We start from the raw sequence: 16,014 nt of genomic DNA, 5'->3' as shown, positions 1-16,014 counted from the left end.
GGACGTAGCCCAGTGTCAAAGTGATCACTTGGCGTCTGATAGAGGTGGGACGTAGCCCAGTGTCAAAGTGATCACTTGGCGTCTGATAGAGGTGGGACGTAGCCCAGTGTCAAAGTGATCACTTGGCGTCTGATAGAGGTGGGACGTAGCCCAGTGTCAAAGTGATCACTTGGCGTCTGATAGAGGTGGGACGTAGCCCAGTGTCAAAGTGATCACTTGGCGTCTGATAGAGGTGGGACGTAGCCCAGTGGTAAAGTGATCACTTGGCGTCTCATAGAGGTGGGACGTAGCCCAGTGGTAAAGTGATCACTTGGCGTCTGATAGAGGTGGGACGTAGCCCAGTGGTAAAGTGATCACTTGGCGTCTGATAGAGGTGGGACGTAGCCCAGTGGTAAAGTGATCACTTGGCGTCTCATAGAGGTGGGACGTAGCCCAGTGGTAAAGTGATCACTTGGCGTCTCATAGAGGTGGGACGTAGCCCAGTGGTAAAGTGATCACTTGGCGTCTCATAGAGGTGGGACGTAGCCCAGTGGTAAAGTGATCACTTGGCGTCTCATAGAGGTGGGACGTAGCCCAGTGGTAAAGTGATCACTTGGCGTCTGATAGAGGTGGGACGTAGCCCAGTGGAAAAGTGATCACTTGGCGTCTGATAGAGGTGGGACGTAGCCCAGTGGTAAAGTGATCACTTGGCGTCTGATAGAGGTGGGACGTAGCCCAGTGGTAAAGTGATCACTTGGCGTCTGATAGAGGTGGGACGTAGCCCAGTGTTAAAGTGATCACTTGGCGTCTGATAGAGGTGGGACGTAGTCCAGTGTTAAAGTGATCACTTGGCGTCTGATAGAGGTGGGACGTATTTAAAGTGATCACTTGGTGTCTGATAGAGGTGGGACGTAGCCCAGTGTTAAAGTGATCACTTGGCGTCTGATAGAGGTGGGACGTAGCCCAGTGTTAAAGTGATCACTTGGCGTCTGATAGAAGTGGGACGTAGCCCAGTGTTAAAGTGATCACTTGGCGTCTGATAGAGGTGGGACGTAGCCCAGTGTTAAAGTGATCACTTGGTGTCTGATAGAGGTGGGACGTAGCCCAGTGTTAAAGTGATCACTTGGTGTCTGATAGAGGTGGGACGTAGCCCAGTGTTAAAGTGATCACTTGGTGTCTGATAGAAGTGGGACGTAGCCCAGTGTTAAAGTGATCACTTGGTGTCTGATAGAGGTGGGACGTAGCCCAGTGGTAAAGTGATCACTTGGTGTCTGATAGAGGTGGGACGTAGCCCAGTGGTAAAGTGATCACTTGGTGTCTGATAGAGGTGGGACGTAGCCCAGTGGTAAAGTGATCACTTGGTGTCTGATAGAGGTGGGACGTAGCCCAGTGGTAAAGTGATCACTTGGCGTCTGATAGAGGTGGGACGTAGCCCAGTGTTAAAGTGATCACTTGGTGTCTGATAGAGGTGGGACGTAGCCCAGTGTTAAAGTGATCACTTGGCGTCTGATAGAGGTGGGACGTAGCCTCTGATAGAGGTGCGACATAGCCCAGTGTTAAAGTGATCACTTGGTGTCTGATAGAGGTGGGATGTAGCCCAGTGTTAAAGTGATCACTTGATGTGTGGTTGGTCTAGGATTAATACACGTCGGTGGGCCCATTGGGCTATTTCTCATTCCAGCCAGTGCACCACAACTAATATATCAAAGACTGTGGTATGTGCTATAATGTATGTGTTATAGTTCATATAAAAGATCCCCTGTTACTAATGGAAAAATATAGAGGGCCGAATTTACAAAGCCTGTTTTAGACTTACACACGTGTAACTCCATACATTTACTATGCTTCAACGCCTGTGTTTAAGAAAAACAGGCTTCGTAAATTTGGCCCAGAGGGTTTCTTCTCTAAGACTATATGATAGAATTACCAAATTTTTTACATCCAATGGCCGATGATTAAGAAATCGATCTACTTTAGAGATGCTGTTAAACAAAAGAAACTTAAAAAATTTTTTGTCTTGTAGGTTATTTGTTGGGTGCGTAATGGCGAGTCCATGTTGACTGCTAGCTTCATGTGTCCCAATTCCCTGATGGAGGCTGAACAGTTGAAGAAAGAACACGAACAGTTTATGATGGCCATAGAGGTAAGTAGTCATAGCTAGTTTCTTAAAGTCTGTAATTGCCCCAGCTCGGTATACCAGTACAGTGGTAAAAAACACTGAACAGCTCCTAGAACTGTACAGTATGTGACATGACAATAAAATCAACCAACCACCCATAGTGAGTTTCTTAAAGTTGGAAATTAACACAGCTGAATCCATCAGTACAGTGATAATAACCCAGTAGCTTCTAGAACTGTTCAGAACATAAAATAACAATAAAATCAACCAACCACCCATAGTGAGTTTCTTAAAGTTGGAAATTAACACAGCTGAATCCATCAGTAAAGTGATAATAACCCAGTAGCTTCTAGAACTGTTCAGAACATAAAATGACAATAAAGCCAACTAACAACACATTGTTGGTTTCTTTAAATCAGGAATTACCCCAGTAGAACACATCAGTGATTGTAAGTAGCTAGCAACTCGAGAACTCTACAGTACCTGACAATATTAAAGTTAACTAACAATGTATAATTGTTTGTTTTGAAGTCTGTAATTAATTCAGCTGAAGAAACCAGTACAATGGTAAACACCCACCAGCTCCTAGAACTGTACAGTGCATGACATAACAATAAAATCAACCAACCACCCATAGTTGGTTTCTGTGAGTGATTACCCCATCTGTAGACACCTGTACAGTAATAATAAACACCCACCAGCTCCTAGAACTGTACAGTGCATGACATAACAATAAAATCAACCAACCACCCATAGTTGGTTTCTGTGAGTGATTACCCCATCTGTAGACACCTGTACAGTAATAATAAACACCCACCAGCTCCTAGAACTGTACAGTGCATGACATAACAATAAAATCAACCAACCACCCATAGTTGGTTTCTGTGAGTGATTACCCCATCTGTAGACACCTGTACAGTAATAATAAATACCCACCAGCTCCTAGAACTGTACAGTGCATGACATAACAATAAAATCAACCAACCACCCGTAGTTGGTTTCTGTGATTGATTACCCCATCTGTAGACACCTGTACAGTAATAATAAACATCCACCAGCTCCTAGAACTGTACAGTGCATGACATAACAATAAAATCAACCAACCACCCATAGTTGGTTTCTGTGAGTCATTACCCCAGCTGTAGACACCAGTACAGTAGTAATAAACATCCGATCTAATTAAAATTAGCTCCACTGGTTAATTACTATTACCTGTGGATCTAACAGCATCCTGTTGGAGTTCATGTCCAGTTGACCTTTCATTCGACCAATCAAAACCTTATTTGCAGAATCATGCTAGTAAATTGAAAAGAATTTAAAAACATTCCAAATTATCCCAAGTGTATACAAAATGCTTCGGGTGAATTATGAATGCATTAAAACATTTTATTTTATAAAATAAATAATAATATGTAATGTAAAACTGAAGACTGATATAGTTTTTTTAAAATAAATAAATAATTTGTAATGTAAAGATTGATAACTCATCCCGTATGGTATCGTTCGCTGTACTGCGGTCACTAAAATAGACTTGCCCCATATTTTTAGAATTTGTATGCTCCTAAATAACGTTATAAAAGGCGAAGTATGATTGGTTGATATTGAAATTATTATTTACAGACGAAATGTCACCTGGACATGGGAGTCTACGCAATGCTGTTAGATCTACTGGTAGACCAGTAGAACTAATATTAATCAAATTGAATAAACATCCACCAGCTCCTAGAACTGTACATGACATAACAAATAAAACAAATTAATTACCCATCGTTGCTTTCTTTAAGTCCAGAATTAATGCAGGTTTCTTAAAGTCAGAAATGACCCCAGTGCACTGATAATTACCCATTATTTCCTAGAACCAACATGCATCAATAGACTTTCTAACTTACTTGGTGAGTAAAATGAGATTTGTTGATACATTTGGTCATTTTCTTTATTATTATTATTTTTTTAGAAAACCCACATCAGTGTTGTGCAGGTGACCCACAAGGCAGAGGCCATGATTCAAGGTCAGCATTATAATTCCGAACTAGTCCGAGCGATCGCTGAGAATGTCACGTTGGCGTGGCAACAGCTGATGTACCATGCCGAAGAACGACACAAGCTAGTCATGGCATCAATGAATTGGTACAAGACTGCAGAACAGGTTGGTGCAAAATCTGGGATAGCTTGATTATTTTACTTGTTTTATTACCCAGAACTGGTTTTATAGTGCTACTCTTAAAATGTTCTTTATAGTTTGATATGTCATCCTCCCTACTCGCTTTCCTCGGTATTACTTTAACTTTTAGGGGTTTTTTTCCTTCAATAAAAATTACAAAACAAATAACGGGGGGGTGGGGGGATATATACATGCATGAGCACAGTGGCATGCATACAGACAGACAGATAGCAGCCTTCAAAAGTTGCTTCGGCAATCATCAGTTCTACCGCAAAAAGCTATTGCTCAATTCATCTGCTACAGCATTTTTCATCACCATCAGGTATTTACTTTGTTACTATATTTACTAAATTGCTGTCACAAGATGATCTAAATCTCTAGGACTCAGACAGACAGACACTTGTACACACATGCACACACACACACATACACACACACACTCACACTCACAACACATACACTCACACTCACAACACATACACACACACACACACACACACAGACATAAACAGACACACACACAGACATAAACAGACACACACACGGACATAAACACACACAGACAGACATACACACAGACACAGACAGACATAAGCATACACACACGCACGCACACACACACAGATCAGACAGCCTTTTAAATGTGGTTTTTTTTTTTTTATCTCATTTTTTTCTTTCATTTGTAACTGTTTTGTTTGATGTTTTCAGGTGTGGTCGGTATTGGAGTCGCTGGACCGTGACTACAAGAGGGACGAAGATTGGTGTAACTCGGAGAAGACTCACATCGCTGATAAAGTGGCGTACCTCAGTCAGCTCATTAACAAGCATAATGAACAGAAGGAGGCGTTCTTAAAAGTGAGTTTCATAATCTTTACGGTTTTATCATCCATCTCTTTTACCTTTCACAGGCCTCATAGAAGTGAAAATTTATCCAGTCCAGGAAGCCAATTTCGTTTTTGCTACATTTTTTCATTGACAGCAAAAACAAAACATTTTGTGCACTTTACCATAGACAGCACATACCATGGCCTTTGATATACCAGCCGTGGCCACTGGATGAGATGGGGTTAAACTATTTTACTTTCTCTTTCGAGATCTGTAGTAAGTAAGGCTCTTCGTCTGTAGGTTTCACATACTATCGTACACCCTCCCCTTGTCCCATGCTGTCTTATTTTTAGCTGGCTGTTTTTACTTTCTCTTTCAAGATCTGTAGTAAGTAAGGCTCTTCGTCTGTAGGTTTCACATACTATCGTACACCCTCCCCTTGTCCCATGCTGTCTTATTTTTAGCTGGCTGTTTTTACTCTCTCTTTCGAGATCTGTAGTAAGTAAGGCTCTTCGTCTGTAGGTTTCACATACTATCGTACACCCTCCCCTTGTCCCATGCTGTCTTATTTTTAGCTGGCTGTATTTTACTTTCTCTTTCGAGATCTGTAGTAAGTAAGGCTCTTCGTCTGTAGGTTTCACATACTATAGTACACCCTCCCCTTGTCCCATGCTGTCTTATTTTTAGCTGGCTGTATTTTACTTTCTCTTTCGAGATCTGTAGTAAGTAAGGCTCTTCATCTGTAGGTTTCACATACTACCGTACACCCTCCCCTTGTCCCATGCTGTCTTATTTTTAGCTGGCTGTTTTTACTCTCTCTTTCGAGATCTGTAGTAAGTAAGGCTCTTCGTCTGTAGGTTTCACATACTATCGTACACCCTCCCCTTGTCCCATGCTGTCTTATTTTTAGCTGGCTGTATTTTACTTTCTCTTTCGAGATCTGTAGTAAGTAAGGCTCTTCATCTGTAGGTTTCACATACTACCGTACACCCTCCCCTTGTCCCATGCTGTCTTATTTTTAGCTGGCTGTTTTTACTCTCTCTTTCGAGATCTGTAGTAAGTAAGGCTCTTCGTCTGTAGGTTTCACATACTATCGTACACCCTCCCCTTGTCCCATGCTGTCTTATTTTTAGCTGGCTGTATTTTACTTTCTCTTTCGAGATCTGTAGTAAGTAAGGCTCTTCGTCTGTAGGTTTCACATACTATCGTACACCCTCCCCTTGTCCCATGCTGTCTTATTTTTAGCTGGCTGTATTTTACTTTCTCTTTCGAGATCTGTAGTAAGTAAGGCTCTTCGTCTGTAGGTTTCACATACTATCGTACACCCTCCCCTTGTCCCATGCTGTCTTATTTTTAGCTGGCTGTTTTTTACTTTCTCTTTCGAGATCTGTAGTAAGTAAGGCTCTTCGTCTGTAGGTTTCACATACTATCGTACACCCTCCCCTTGTCCCATGCTGTCTTATTTTTAGCTGGCTGTTTTTACTTTCTCTTTCGAGATCTGTAGAAAGTAAGGCTCTTCGTCTGTAGGTTTCACATACTATCGTACCCCTCCCCTTGTCCCATGCTGTCTTATTTTTAGCTGGCTGTTTTTTACTTTCTCTTTCGAGATCTGTAGTAAGTAAGGCTCTTCGTCTGTAGGTTTCACATACTATCGTACACCCTCCCCTTGTCCCATGCTGTCTTATTTTTAGCTGGCTGTATTTTACTTTCTATTTCGAGATCTGTAGTAAGTAAGGCTCTTCGTCTGTAGGTTTCACATTACTTATCTTATATGTTTAAATGTTTTTCAGGCTTGCACGCTGGCTAGGAGGACGGCGGAAACATTCCTCAAATACGTGAATCGCAATCTGCACTTTCTAGGAATGCAGATGAAGTTCAGGAGTCCCGAGGGCCATGTTAAAGGTAAAACTTGTTTTATTTTATCAATAAATAGTGTGTACACGCACATGTTTGTGTGTGTGTGTGTGTGTGTGTGTGTGCAAATAGGTATGTTTTGAAAATTTTGTTAACCTTTAGACTACTGGATTAATTTTTGACGAAAACCACGTTGAGTGGGTACAAGGTTATAATTGTTACTGACATATATTCACTTAAATGTTTTATAAATACATAAAATAAAGTTCATATATGAATCGGTAAGTATTATTTTCGTTGGTTTTTGTAATTTTTATGATATTTTAGATCGGTTAATGGTGATTAAAATTGGGCAAAAAAAAGAAGAAAAAAAGATGCATTTACGTACGGGCATTTGTGGCCAGCTGTCCAGTATTTATGTCCATTATTCCCAATAACAGTGGTTTTCTCAACAGAATTGTTTTTAAAAAACTAACTACGCTTCATATTGCAATATTTGGTGATTTTCTTGTTGGTAAAATTATCAAATTTATTATCAAATTAACTGTCACAATCAGCTATTGATCCCTGAAAATAACCGCGATGTGTCGCCATTGTTGTCAAGCGAAAATACTTGCCGAAAACCACTTTTTGAACAAAAGCTAGCATGCTGTAAAATAAACTGTTTCCTGTTAAGAAAAAACTTTTCCGGTAAGTGTTGTGTGCAAAACGGCGAGCAATATGAATTTGGGAATGCACTATATACTGTGTACAGTATGTCGACTGGCGTGACGTCGGGCGAGATATCTCGCCTGCAGTAGCTGAAGGTTAAGGGGACTGTCCTGAGTTTAAAGCCATTGTAAGATTTTATAGTAATACAGTTGATAATTTTCACTAGCCCAGACCAAACATTCACTAGCCTGATGCGCGATAGATCTAGGATCGTTTCCCATCAATGGGCCCTTGCTGCTAATCGAAAAGAGTAGCTGATTAAATGGCGACAGCGTGTTTCCTCTCTCAATATATGTGTGGTCCTTAACCATATGTCCAGTGCCATATAACCGTAAATGAAATGTGTGAGTGTGTCATTAAATAAAACATTGCCCTCCTTCCTTCATTTCCTCAATAATAATATTTGATATTTGTGTTTCAGCGACCCTGGATCAGCTTCTCCAGCAGGAGAATGTTGTCATCGAGTACTGGACAGTGAAGAAACGCAAGCTGGAGCAGTGTCAGCAGTTTGTACTCTTTGAACAGAGCGCCAGACAGGTAACCAACTCACCAGTACTAGCAGATCTATATCTTCTACACCTATAGAGTGTATACTACCAAATCAAATCCCATAGATGACAATGGTAACATACGTGGCTAAAACTCCTACCTGCAGCGTATCGATCGACATAAATGCCACAGATAAAAATACTACCACCCCTCACCCTTAAAGTGAATCAGAAACAAATGGGGGGTCAAGCTGCTCATTTCTGAGATAACAGGTAGTGTCTATGACTACCCTAGTTCCCCACAAAATTGGAGTACTTTTTACAGGTATACAATACATGTTTCAAACAGAAGGCTACTTGACACAGTGGTACTAGATGAAATAAAATTGCATACATTTTTTGCCCAGATGAAACTAACTGGGTTTCTTCTGGTTTTGAAGTTTAATAAATAATTTGAATCTAGTTTCTGCTCACCCAGAGCTATCCCTGGAGATCCATCAATGTGTTGAATACTTGTTCTGTATTACAGGCTCTAGAGTGGATTCGTGATTATGGAGAGGCATACCTCGCGTCACACACAAACGTCGGGAGCAACAAACCCGAGACTGAGCAGCTGCTGAAGGAACACTATGAGTTCCGAAACAAAGCGAAGGTGAGATAGAGTTAAAGCATATTTCTCACTAACAGAACCCTTTTAATGACTGACATTATACATTAAATAAAATCTCTACAATACATTAGAGTTTAAACTCAAATCTCTAGGGTGTATATCACCAAATAAAATCCCATAGACAATATTAACATATGTGGCTAAAACTCCTACCTGCAGCATATCGATCAACAAATACAGCACAAATACAAATACTACCACCCCTCACCCATAAAGTAAATAAGAAAAAAACATGGGGATCAAGCTGTTCATTTCAGAGATAACGTGTTACGTCTTTGACTACCCTAGTTCCACACAAAATGTGAGTACTTATTTTTACAGGTACCCCAAACATGTTTTAAGCACAAGGTTACATGACACAGTGGTACTAGATGAAATAAAATTGCATGTTTTTTTGCCCAAATAAAACTAATTTGTTTTTACAACCGACACACTCAAATATCACTAATCACAGGATTTGTGATATTAACTACTATATCAAAAGTTGGTTGCACCTTGAACTTTGACCCAGCCGGATGTTATTTGGTTTAGTACTTCCTCTAATGACATCACATGCATGCAGTTTGTTGTTACCATGATGTTAAAATTTCGGACTCTGTTAGAGCTTGAGTTGAGACAAAAAATTTATAAATTTGGGGCCTGGTTAAATTTGATCAGTACCAATAACTATTTTAAATGGGTTTTTTCTGGCCACCATGATTTTTAATCTTGTGATATTGGATAAAATTAAAAACATAAATGGTTCTGGGTTGGGTTTTTTAGGAAACTAAAGAAAATGTCAAACTTCTGCTGCAATTGGCTGATGGTTTTGTTGCCAAGGGCAACATCCATGCATCGAACATCATGCAGTGGTGTTCAGCGGTTGACAAGAGATACAAGGACTTCTCATCACGGATGGAAAAATATCGCCAGCAGCTTGAAGGAAAACTCGGCATAACCAAGAATGAAGTGGTGAGTGGCCCAATGGTTAGAACAGTAGAGTCTAAAACCAAGAACTAGTACAAATTCCTGCATAGGCTTGTTGAATCCTTTCGCTTGTTTTTCTAATGTTTTAAAACAAATAATTAATATCCCACCACCCCATTCCATCTTATTTCTTTCTTTCTGGCAACTTCTCTCATCTTTCAACCTATGAACCTCCATATCCCAGTTGTTTCTCCTACTGTGATAAGTACTTATCTCTTGTGGTTATCTGTGTCTCATAAACTGTGCACCATATCATCTGTGCTGCATGATATTAAACAAACATGACTTTTTAGTGTTGACGCGACCTTAAATAAAAATTCCTTTCTATTACTTAGCAAACAGAGAAAGAAGAACAGAGACAGAGTGATTCGTCTATCGAGGAAAAACTACATCACACGCCAAAGGAGCTCACAGAACAAAGGAGGAAATCGGCGCGCAGAAGAGAGTCAGTATTTTAATTTGGTTAATAGTAACGTTCCATGGGTAGATTATCATCGAAAATTGATCGGTTTGGCTTTACCAATGTGTTGATCACCTATAAAGATCTATAATTAATTGTGTGGAAAATGTTAACTGCAAATATTCCTCTAGTTTAAATGATGAAATTAATGCAAATAGGTTGCAGTTGAGATTTTGTTTTATGTGTGCCGTGCCGTATTTTCCCATGTATTATGCACACTTTTTTCCAGAAAATACAGGTTAAAAATGGAGGTGCGTGCTACACATAACAATAGAAAAAACTATCTTTTAACGATGTCCAGTGATCACCCATAAAAAATCGTCGATCAGTAGTTTACGGTACTTTACAGGTTATTGACAGTGTTCATTACAATGAAACACCAAAAACCTCTTAAAAATCGCTTTTGACTTGTGATTGTTGTAATAAATGCAAAATAAATGTACAAAACTATCCATACCTCTCCAAAAAGTGCACAAAAATGACAAAACTGGACCGTAAATATTTTTAATTTCCATGAGATTTAATTCGGTCATTTCCGTCAAACCTGGAAATATGTGACACTACTATAAATTTTGAAATCTTGCGCATTCACGTTAGGCACAAGAACCAAAAGTAATATGCTATATTTTTGTTTTCATTTATTTATTAGTCATTTACAGTGTATGGGTATATAATTTTGTTTTGATTTATGCATGTGTGAGTCTGTGACATGTAAGTATGCAAGTACTAACCTATGTTTAATGTGACATGTAGGTCTATGTATGTAAGTACCTAACTTAAGTTGTTTTTTGAATACACCGCTGCTTTCACTTCTAGTTAATTTTGGTGACGGGGAAAACAGTACATCTTGCATTCACCATCGATTTTGTTGTTTAAAAAAACGGTGTGCATTATATTGTGGTTCATGTTTTTTGTCTTGGAATAAACATTGGGAAATACGGTACATAAAAACCCCTAATATTAAATAGTTTAATACGGTAAAATTTGTCATTTGTTGGATCTAGATCCTGTTGAACACAATGATAGGTGGCATATCAAATGCTGTGGTATGTACTAGCCTGTGTTTGATGGTGCATATAAAAGATCCCTTGCTACTAATCAAAAAGAGTAGCCGATGAAGTGGCGACAGTGTGTTTCCTCTCTCAATATCTGTGTGGTCCTTAACCATGGTTCTTATAATTCAAATCCTTCAAATCGGTTGGTGCAAGCCGATTATAACTGGAGATCGATTATGAAATGTCAACTGATTCCCCACAATGTTAGTTAAGGTCTCACTACACAGATGCCATCTGCCAATGAAATTCATGTTAAATCACTCAACTTCAAAAAAAGTTTGTTTTGTTTAACGATGCCACTAGAGCACATTGATTTATTAATCATTGGCTATTGGATGTCAGCTCCACTTCAAATTAAGATTGGTAATAGAATGAGTTAACCTTTAAGATGTAGTATTGTGTTTTCTCCCATCCCTGGCCATGCAAGACAGACCCATTCCATGATGTCAGCCCATGCGGAATAAATCTATCTTCCATGGGCCATGACGTCGTTGAATTTAATATGGGGAGTATTACAGCGTGGGTAATATATGACGTCATATTAATGCGAGTTGGTTAGTTTTAGATCAATATTTTGTTATTAAAACCTTCATTATAAAAGCTGTCTTGTTAATTTGTAGTGTTAAATAATATTTAACACATGAACCAGACATGGAAACTATGATAGTGTAGTTTATTTATGATAAAACGGTCAAATAAAGAAGTTACTTTTTCAGCCATCTTTGTTCATGTAAAATTATGGTTTATTTATCGAATGGATGGGAAAAAAAGACTCCATCATATGTGGTCATGTGGGATAGAAAAAGTACACACTCGGTGGTGGAAATTTTGACCATGGGACTCGGCAAGCATCGTCCCAGTTTGAAATTTTCACCACCAAGGGTGTACTTTTTCTATCCTACATGATCGCATATGATGGAGTCTTATAGTCTTGCATGGGCTATGACATTGAATTTAACATGGGGAGTATTACAGCGTGGGTAATATATGATGTCATATCAATGCGAGTTGGTTAGTTTTAGATTGATATTTTGTTATTAAAACCTTCATTATAAAAGCTATCTTATTATTTTGTAGTGTTAGTTATATTTAACACATGAAACAGACATGGCAAATATGATAGTGTAGTTTATTTATGATAAAATGGTCAAATAAAGAAGTTACTTTTTCCCATCTTTGTTCATGTAAAATAATGGTTTAATTATCGAATGAATGGGAGAAAAAGAGTCCATCATATGCGATCATGTGGGATAGAAAAAGTACACACTCGGTGGTGGAAATTTTGATCCTGAGACTCTGCAAGCCTCGTCACAGGGTGGAAATTTCCACCACTGAGCATGTACTTTTTCTATCCCAGATGACCACATATGATGGAGTCTATTAGTCCCACAATAATTCCTTACCTTTGTTCCTGTAGATGTTCTATTGTTGACAAACTGTTGTTTATTGTTTTTCAGGTTTGTTATGGCTGAACTACTTCAGACTGAACGGACGTATGTCAAAGATCTCGAAACCTGTCTCAAGGTAAAAATAATATCCGCCATTTGTGAATTTTTAAAACAATATTGGCCTACTGTAAATTAGAAAATGTTAGTGAGCATAATGGAAAGCTAATTTCATGTGGTAAGTGATATTTTGAAGAGAATAGCTGGGTTTGTACAAGTTTTTAAATTTTAAAACAACTTGGAGACCTTTTGTGTTGAACCAAAGCTAGCCCTCATTGTTTTAAAATGTGTAATGTTTTGATTGAATACTTATAAATATATACTTACTGTTTATTAGAAAGCTTAGCCTTAGTGGTAGTGTTGGATTTCGTATGCCATTTGAGATCAAATGTTGCAATTATCACATTTTGAAACCTAATAGCTATAGTTCTAAATATGCTGAAGTGGGTTTTTTTTTTTTTTTTTTTTTTTTTTTTTTTTGTTATTTATTAACTACGGTTTTATTTCACAGTGTTATCTTTACGCTATGGATGTTCCTGGAAACAACCCGCCACCAGGAATTGTGGGTAAAGGAAGAATCATCTTTGGAAATTTGGAGGAAATTTACAAGTTTCACAGAGAGTAAGTGTTTTCATTATAACTTTGATAAACTGGTGATGAATGGTTGTGACCAGTATTAAGATAACTGTATGGAGATTGATAGAGTTTGATCCACTAGAGTCAGATTTAGACTATTGTTCCCCAATTATTAATTGATGTTGAATTAGGAAAAATATTTCAAAATCAATTTGCTGTTCTTGTCATAGATTGAAATGAATTCTCACTGTTGTTCTTTTACATCTAACCACCTAATGAACTAATTCAAATATCTGAACTGCCAATCAAATGGCTAGAATACCCCCAACAACAGTCAATCAAATGGCTATAAACTGGCGTCGGTGGTGTCATGTCATATTTTTACCTAATAATTATTGCTTGGATGCAATTTTTCTGAAGGGGAAATAATCAGGTTTTCATCATTTTAAGAATTAGCACGTTTAAGTGTGTAAATTGCACAAACAATGGTTTCGTTCGCGTGTCTTTTGCACAAGTCTAGTTGTGCATAACTAATTTTTTTCCATTTATTAAATTAAGAACATTATTTATATGGTTGTAACGATTATGCAAAATGACATGGGTTAAACAAATTATCAATTGTTGAAGCCCTGCCAATAGCATGGGGGTAGTAATGACATACCTAAGGACCTTTGATGTAAGAAGAAAGCACAGGCCTTTAGGAGGTGAATTCAATATCTTTTTAATAGGCCTGTGAATCCATTGTCATTTAAATAGAAATGTTATTAATATTTATTTGTAATTTTGCAGTATTTTCCTGAAAGAATTGGAAAAGTACGAAACTATGCCAGAGGATGTTGGTCATTGTTTCGTCACTTGGGTATGTTTGATTTTATTAACAATGTTTTGTTTTGAATTGCTGTAAACTACATTTATATTTTTCTTGTCTTACTTTTTGAACCAATTTCCATATACTGTTAAATCCTTTATTTTCATTTTGTTGGGCTCTTGTATTCATGAATCGACGGTAGTATCCTAAATTTTTATTATATTTATACCCATATTATATTTTTGTTGTGTTCTTAAATTCATTAACTGCACTAGTCACACGAAAATTAGATTACCATCAATAAAAGTGATTTCACAGTAATACCTTCCAGCAATTGTTTTTTTAAAAAACGGCTTTCACAAGTTGTGTTAGAATTCAGCAATGCCTTTGTCAAAGCTGAAATAAAGTTGATTAACATCATAATGTTTGTGTTGCCAACACAATTTCACTGAGTCTCGATGACGTTTTTTGACATGGTGTCAAACAGACAACTGAATGTTGTAAAAACAAACTAGTGTAGGTGCGTAACATGCAAATACTGTGGCAAAGTGTATTTTGGTAGAGCGTTTTCTGAACTGCAAGGGCTGATGTGGCTTGCCGTAAACTTTAATAATAATTTTTTTGTCTTACTTTGCCTACAGGCCGAGAAGTTCTCCACGTATGTGACATACTGCAAGAACAAACCCGACTCCAATGCCCTGCTAGTGGACCAAGCTAAGACTTTCTTTGAGGTTTGTACGACAGATGTCGACCGTGACTTTTAGTCTTATTTGTATATTATTTTTAACTAATCTTTTTAACATGTGCTTTATCAGTGTTTGGAAAATGGGCAATATATCTAGCAAGGACTGAGGTACATCTTGTTCCTGTAACAAGCACTGATAACGTATCAGCTTGTTGAGCTTGATAATATGAGTATACGAAAACTGCATGTCCCATTGCTGAAGAAAACTATGAACTTTGTGGCAAATATTTTAGCCATTTTTCTAATGAAAAATATGACAGCTGCAGTGTTTAATGTGTATGAGTGCCCATTGAATATCATTTATCTTACAAGTTGTTTTGAAATGTATCTAACAGATGCTCGTACAGTTAATTTCCACATCATTAGTGTTAATTTCAGTGGACTGTTTGACTTTGATATCTGGGTCATCACTATGGAGCAGTCAGTCAGATGTTTGTTTAAATCAAAAGCCACCATATGTGGAATATCACTGTATTATACCAAAAATTATGCATTATTTTCTCGAATAGGTGTTTAAGAAAATGACATCTTAGATGGGGTTTTTTATATTTCTATTTTCTTTTTAATTAAATTAATTTAATTTAATAGATGCCAGCCAATGTTTTTTGTGAAATGTATTAGATTTTCAAAATATATATATATTATCTACAGGAGATGCAAGCAAAGTACAAGCTGAATGAGCCGGTGGCATCGTACCTGATCAAGCCCGTCCAGCGAGTGACCAAATACCAGCTTCTGCTGAAAGACCTGCACGCTTGCTGCGAGGGCCACACCGGAGAACTCAAGGCAAGTCACTTAAAGCTCTTTGCCATTGGGCTATTTCTCACTCCAGCCTGTGCACCACGACTAGTATATCAAAGGCCGTGGTATGTATTATCCTGTCTGTGGGATGGTGCATATAAAAGATCCCTTGCTGCTAATCGAAGAGTAGCCCATGAAGTGACGACAGCGGGTTTCCTCTCTCAGTATCTGTGGTCCTTAACCATATGTCTGATGCCATATAACCGTAAATAAAATGTGTTGAGTGCATCGTTATATAAAACATTACCATCTTTTTTTTTAAAGCTCTTTGCTAGGTCGTGACTGTGTTAGCAGAAGTAAAAAGTTCTCTTTGTCTGTCTGGCTATCTGTTTGTACATCTGTCTGTCCCAG

General features: G+C 38.2%; 1 protein-coding gene across 1 annotated transcript in view; it reads left to right on the top strand.

Moving 5' to 3' along the window:
* The window catches only part of LOC121387390 (kalirin-like), a 270,398-nt gene that overhangs the window by 61,399 nt on the left and 192,985 nt on the right, over positions 1-16,014 (top strand). Inside the window, exons 20-32 of the mRNA XM_041518493.1 lie at positions 2,003-2,122; positions 4,053-4,244; positions 4,968-5,114; positions 6,875-6,986; positions 8,071-8,186; positions 8,667-8,789; positions 9,570-9,758; positions 10,109-10,218; positions 12,746-12,812; positions 13,245-13,354; positions 14,099-14,168; positions 14,759-14,848; positions 15,514-15,648. Of these exons, the coding sequence (XP_041374427.1) occupies positions 2,003-2,122; positions 4,053-4,244; positions 4,968-5,114; positions 6,875-6,986; positions 8,071-8,186; positions 8,667-8,789; positions 9,570-9,758; positions 10,109-10,218; positions 12,746-12,812; positions 13,245-13,354; positions 14,099-14,168; positions 14,759-14,848; positions 15,514-15,648 (1,581 nt within the window). The remainder of the gene's footprint in view (positions 1-2,002; positions 2,123-4,052; positions 4,245-4,967; positions 5,115-6,874; positions 6,987-8,070; positions 8,187-8,666; positions 8,790-9,569; positions 9,759-10,108; positions 10,219-12,745; positions 12,813-13,244; positions 13,355-14,098; positions 14,169-14,758; positions 14,849-15,513; positions 15,649-16,014) is intronic.

The sequence above is a fragment of the Gigantopelta aegis genome, chromosome 13, assembly GCF_016097555.1.
Source record: "Gigantopelta aegis isolate Gae_Host chromosome 13, Gae_host_genome, whole genome shotgun sequence".
Lineage (NCBI taxonomy): Eukaryota > Metazoa > Mollusca > Gastropoda > Neomphalida > Peltospiridae > Gigantopelta > Gigantopelta aegis.
This window is presented reverse-complemented; position numbering and strand designations above follow the sequence as displayed.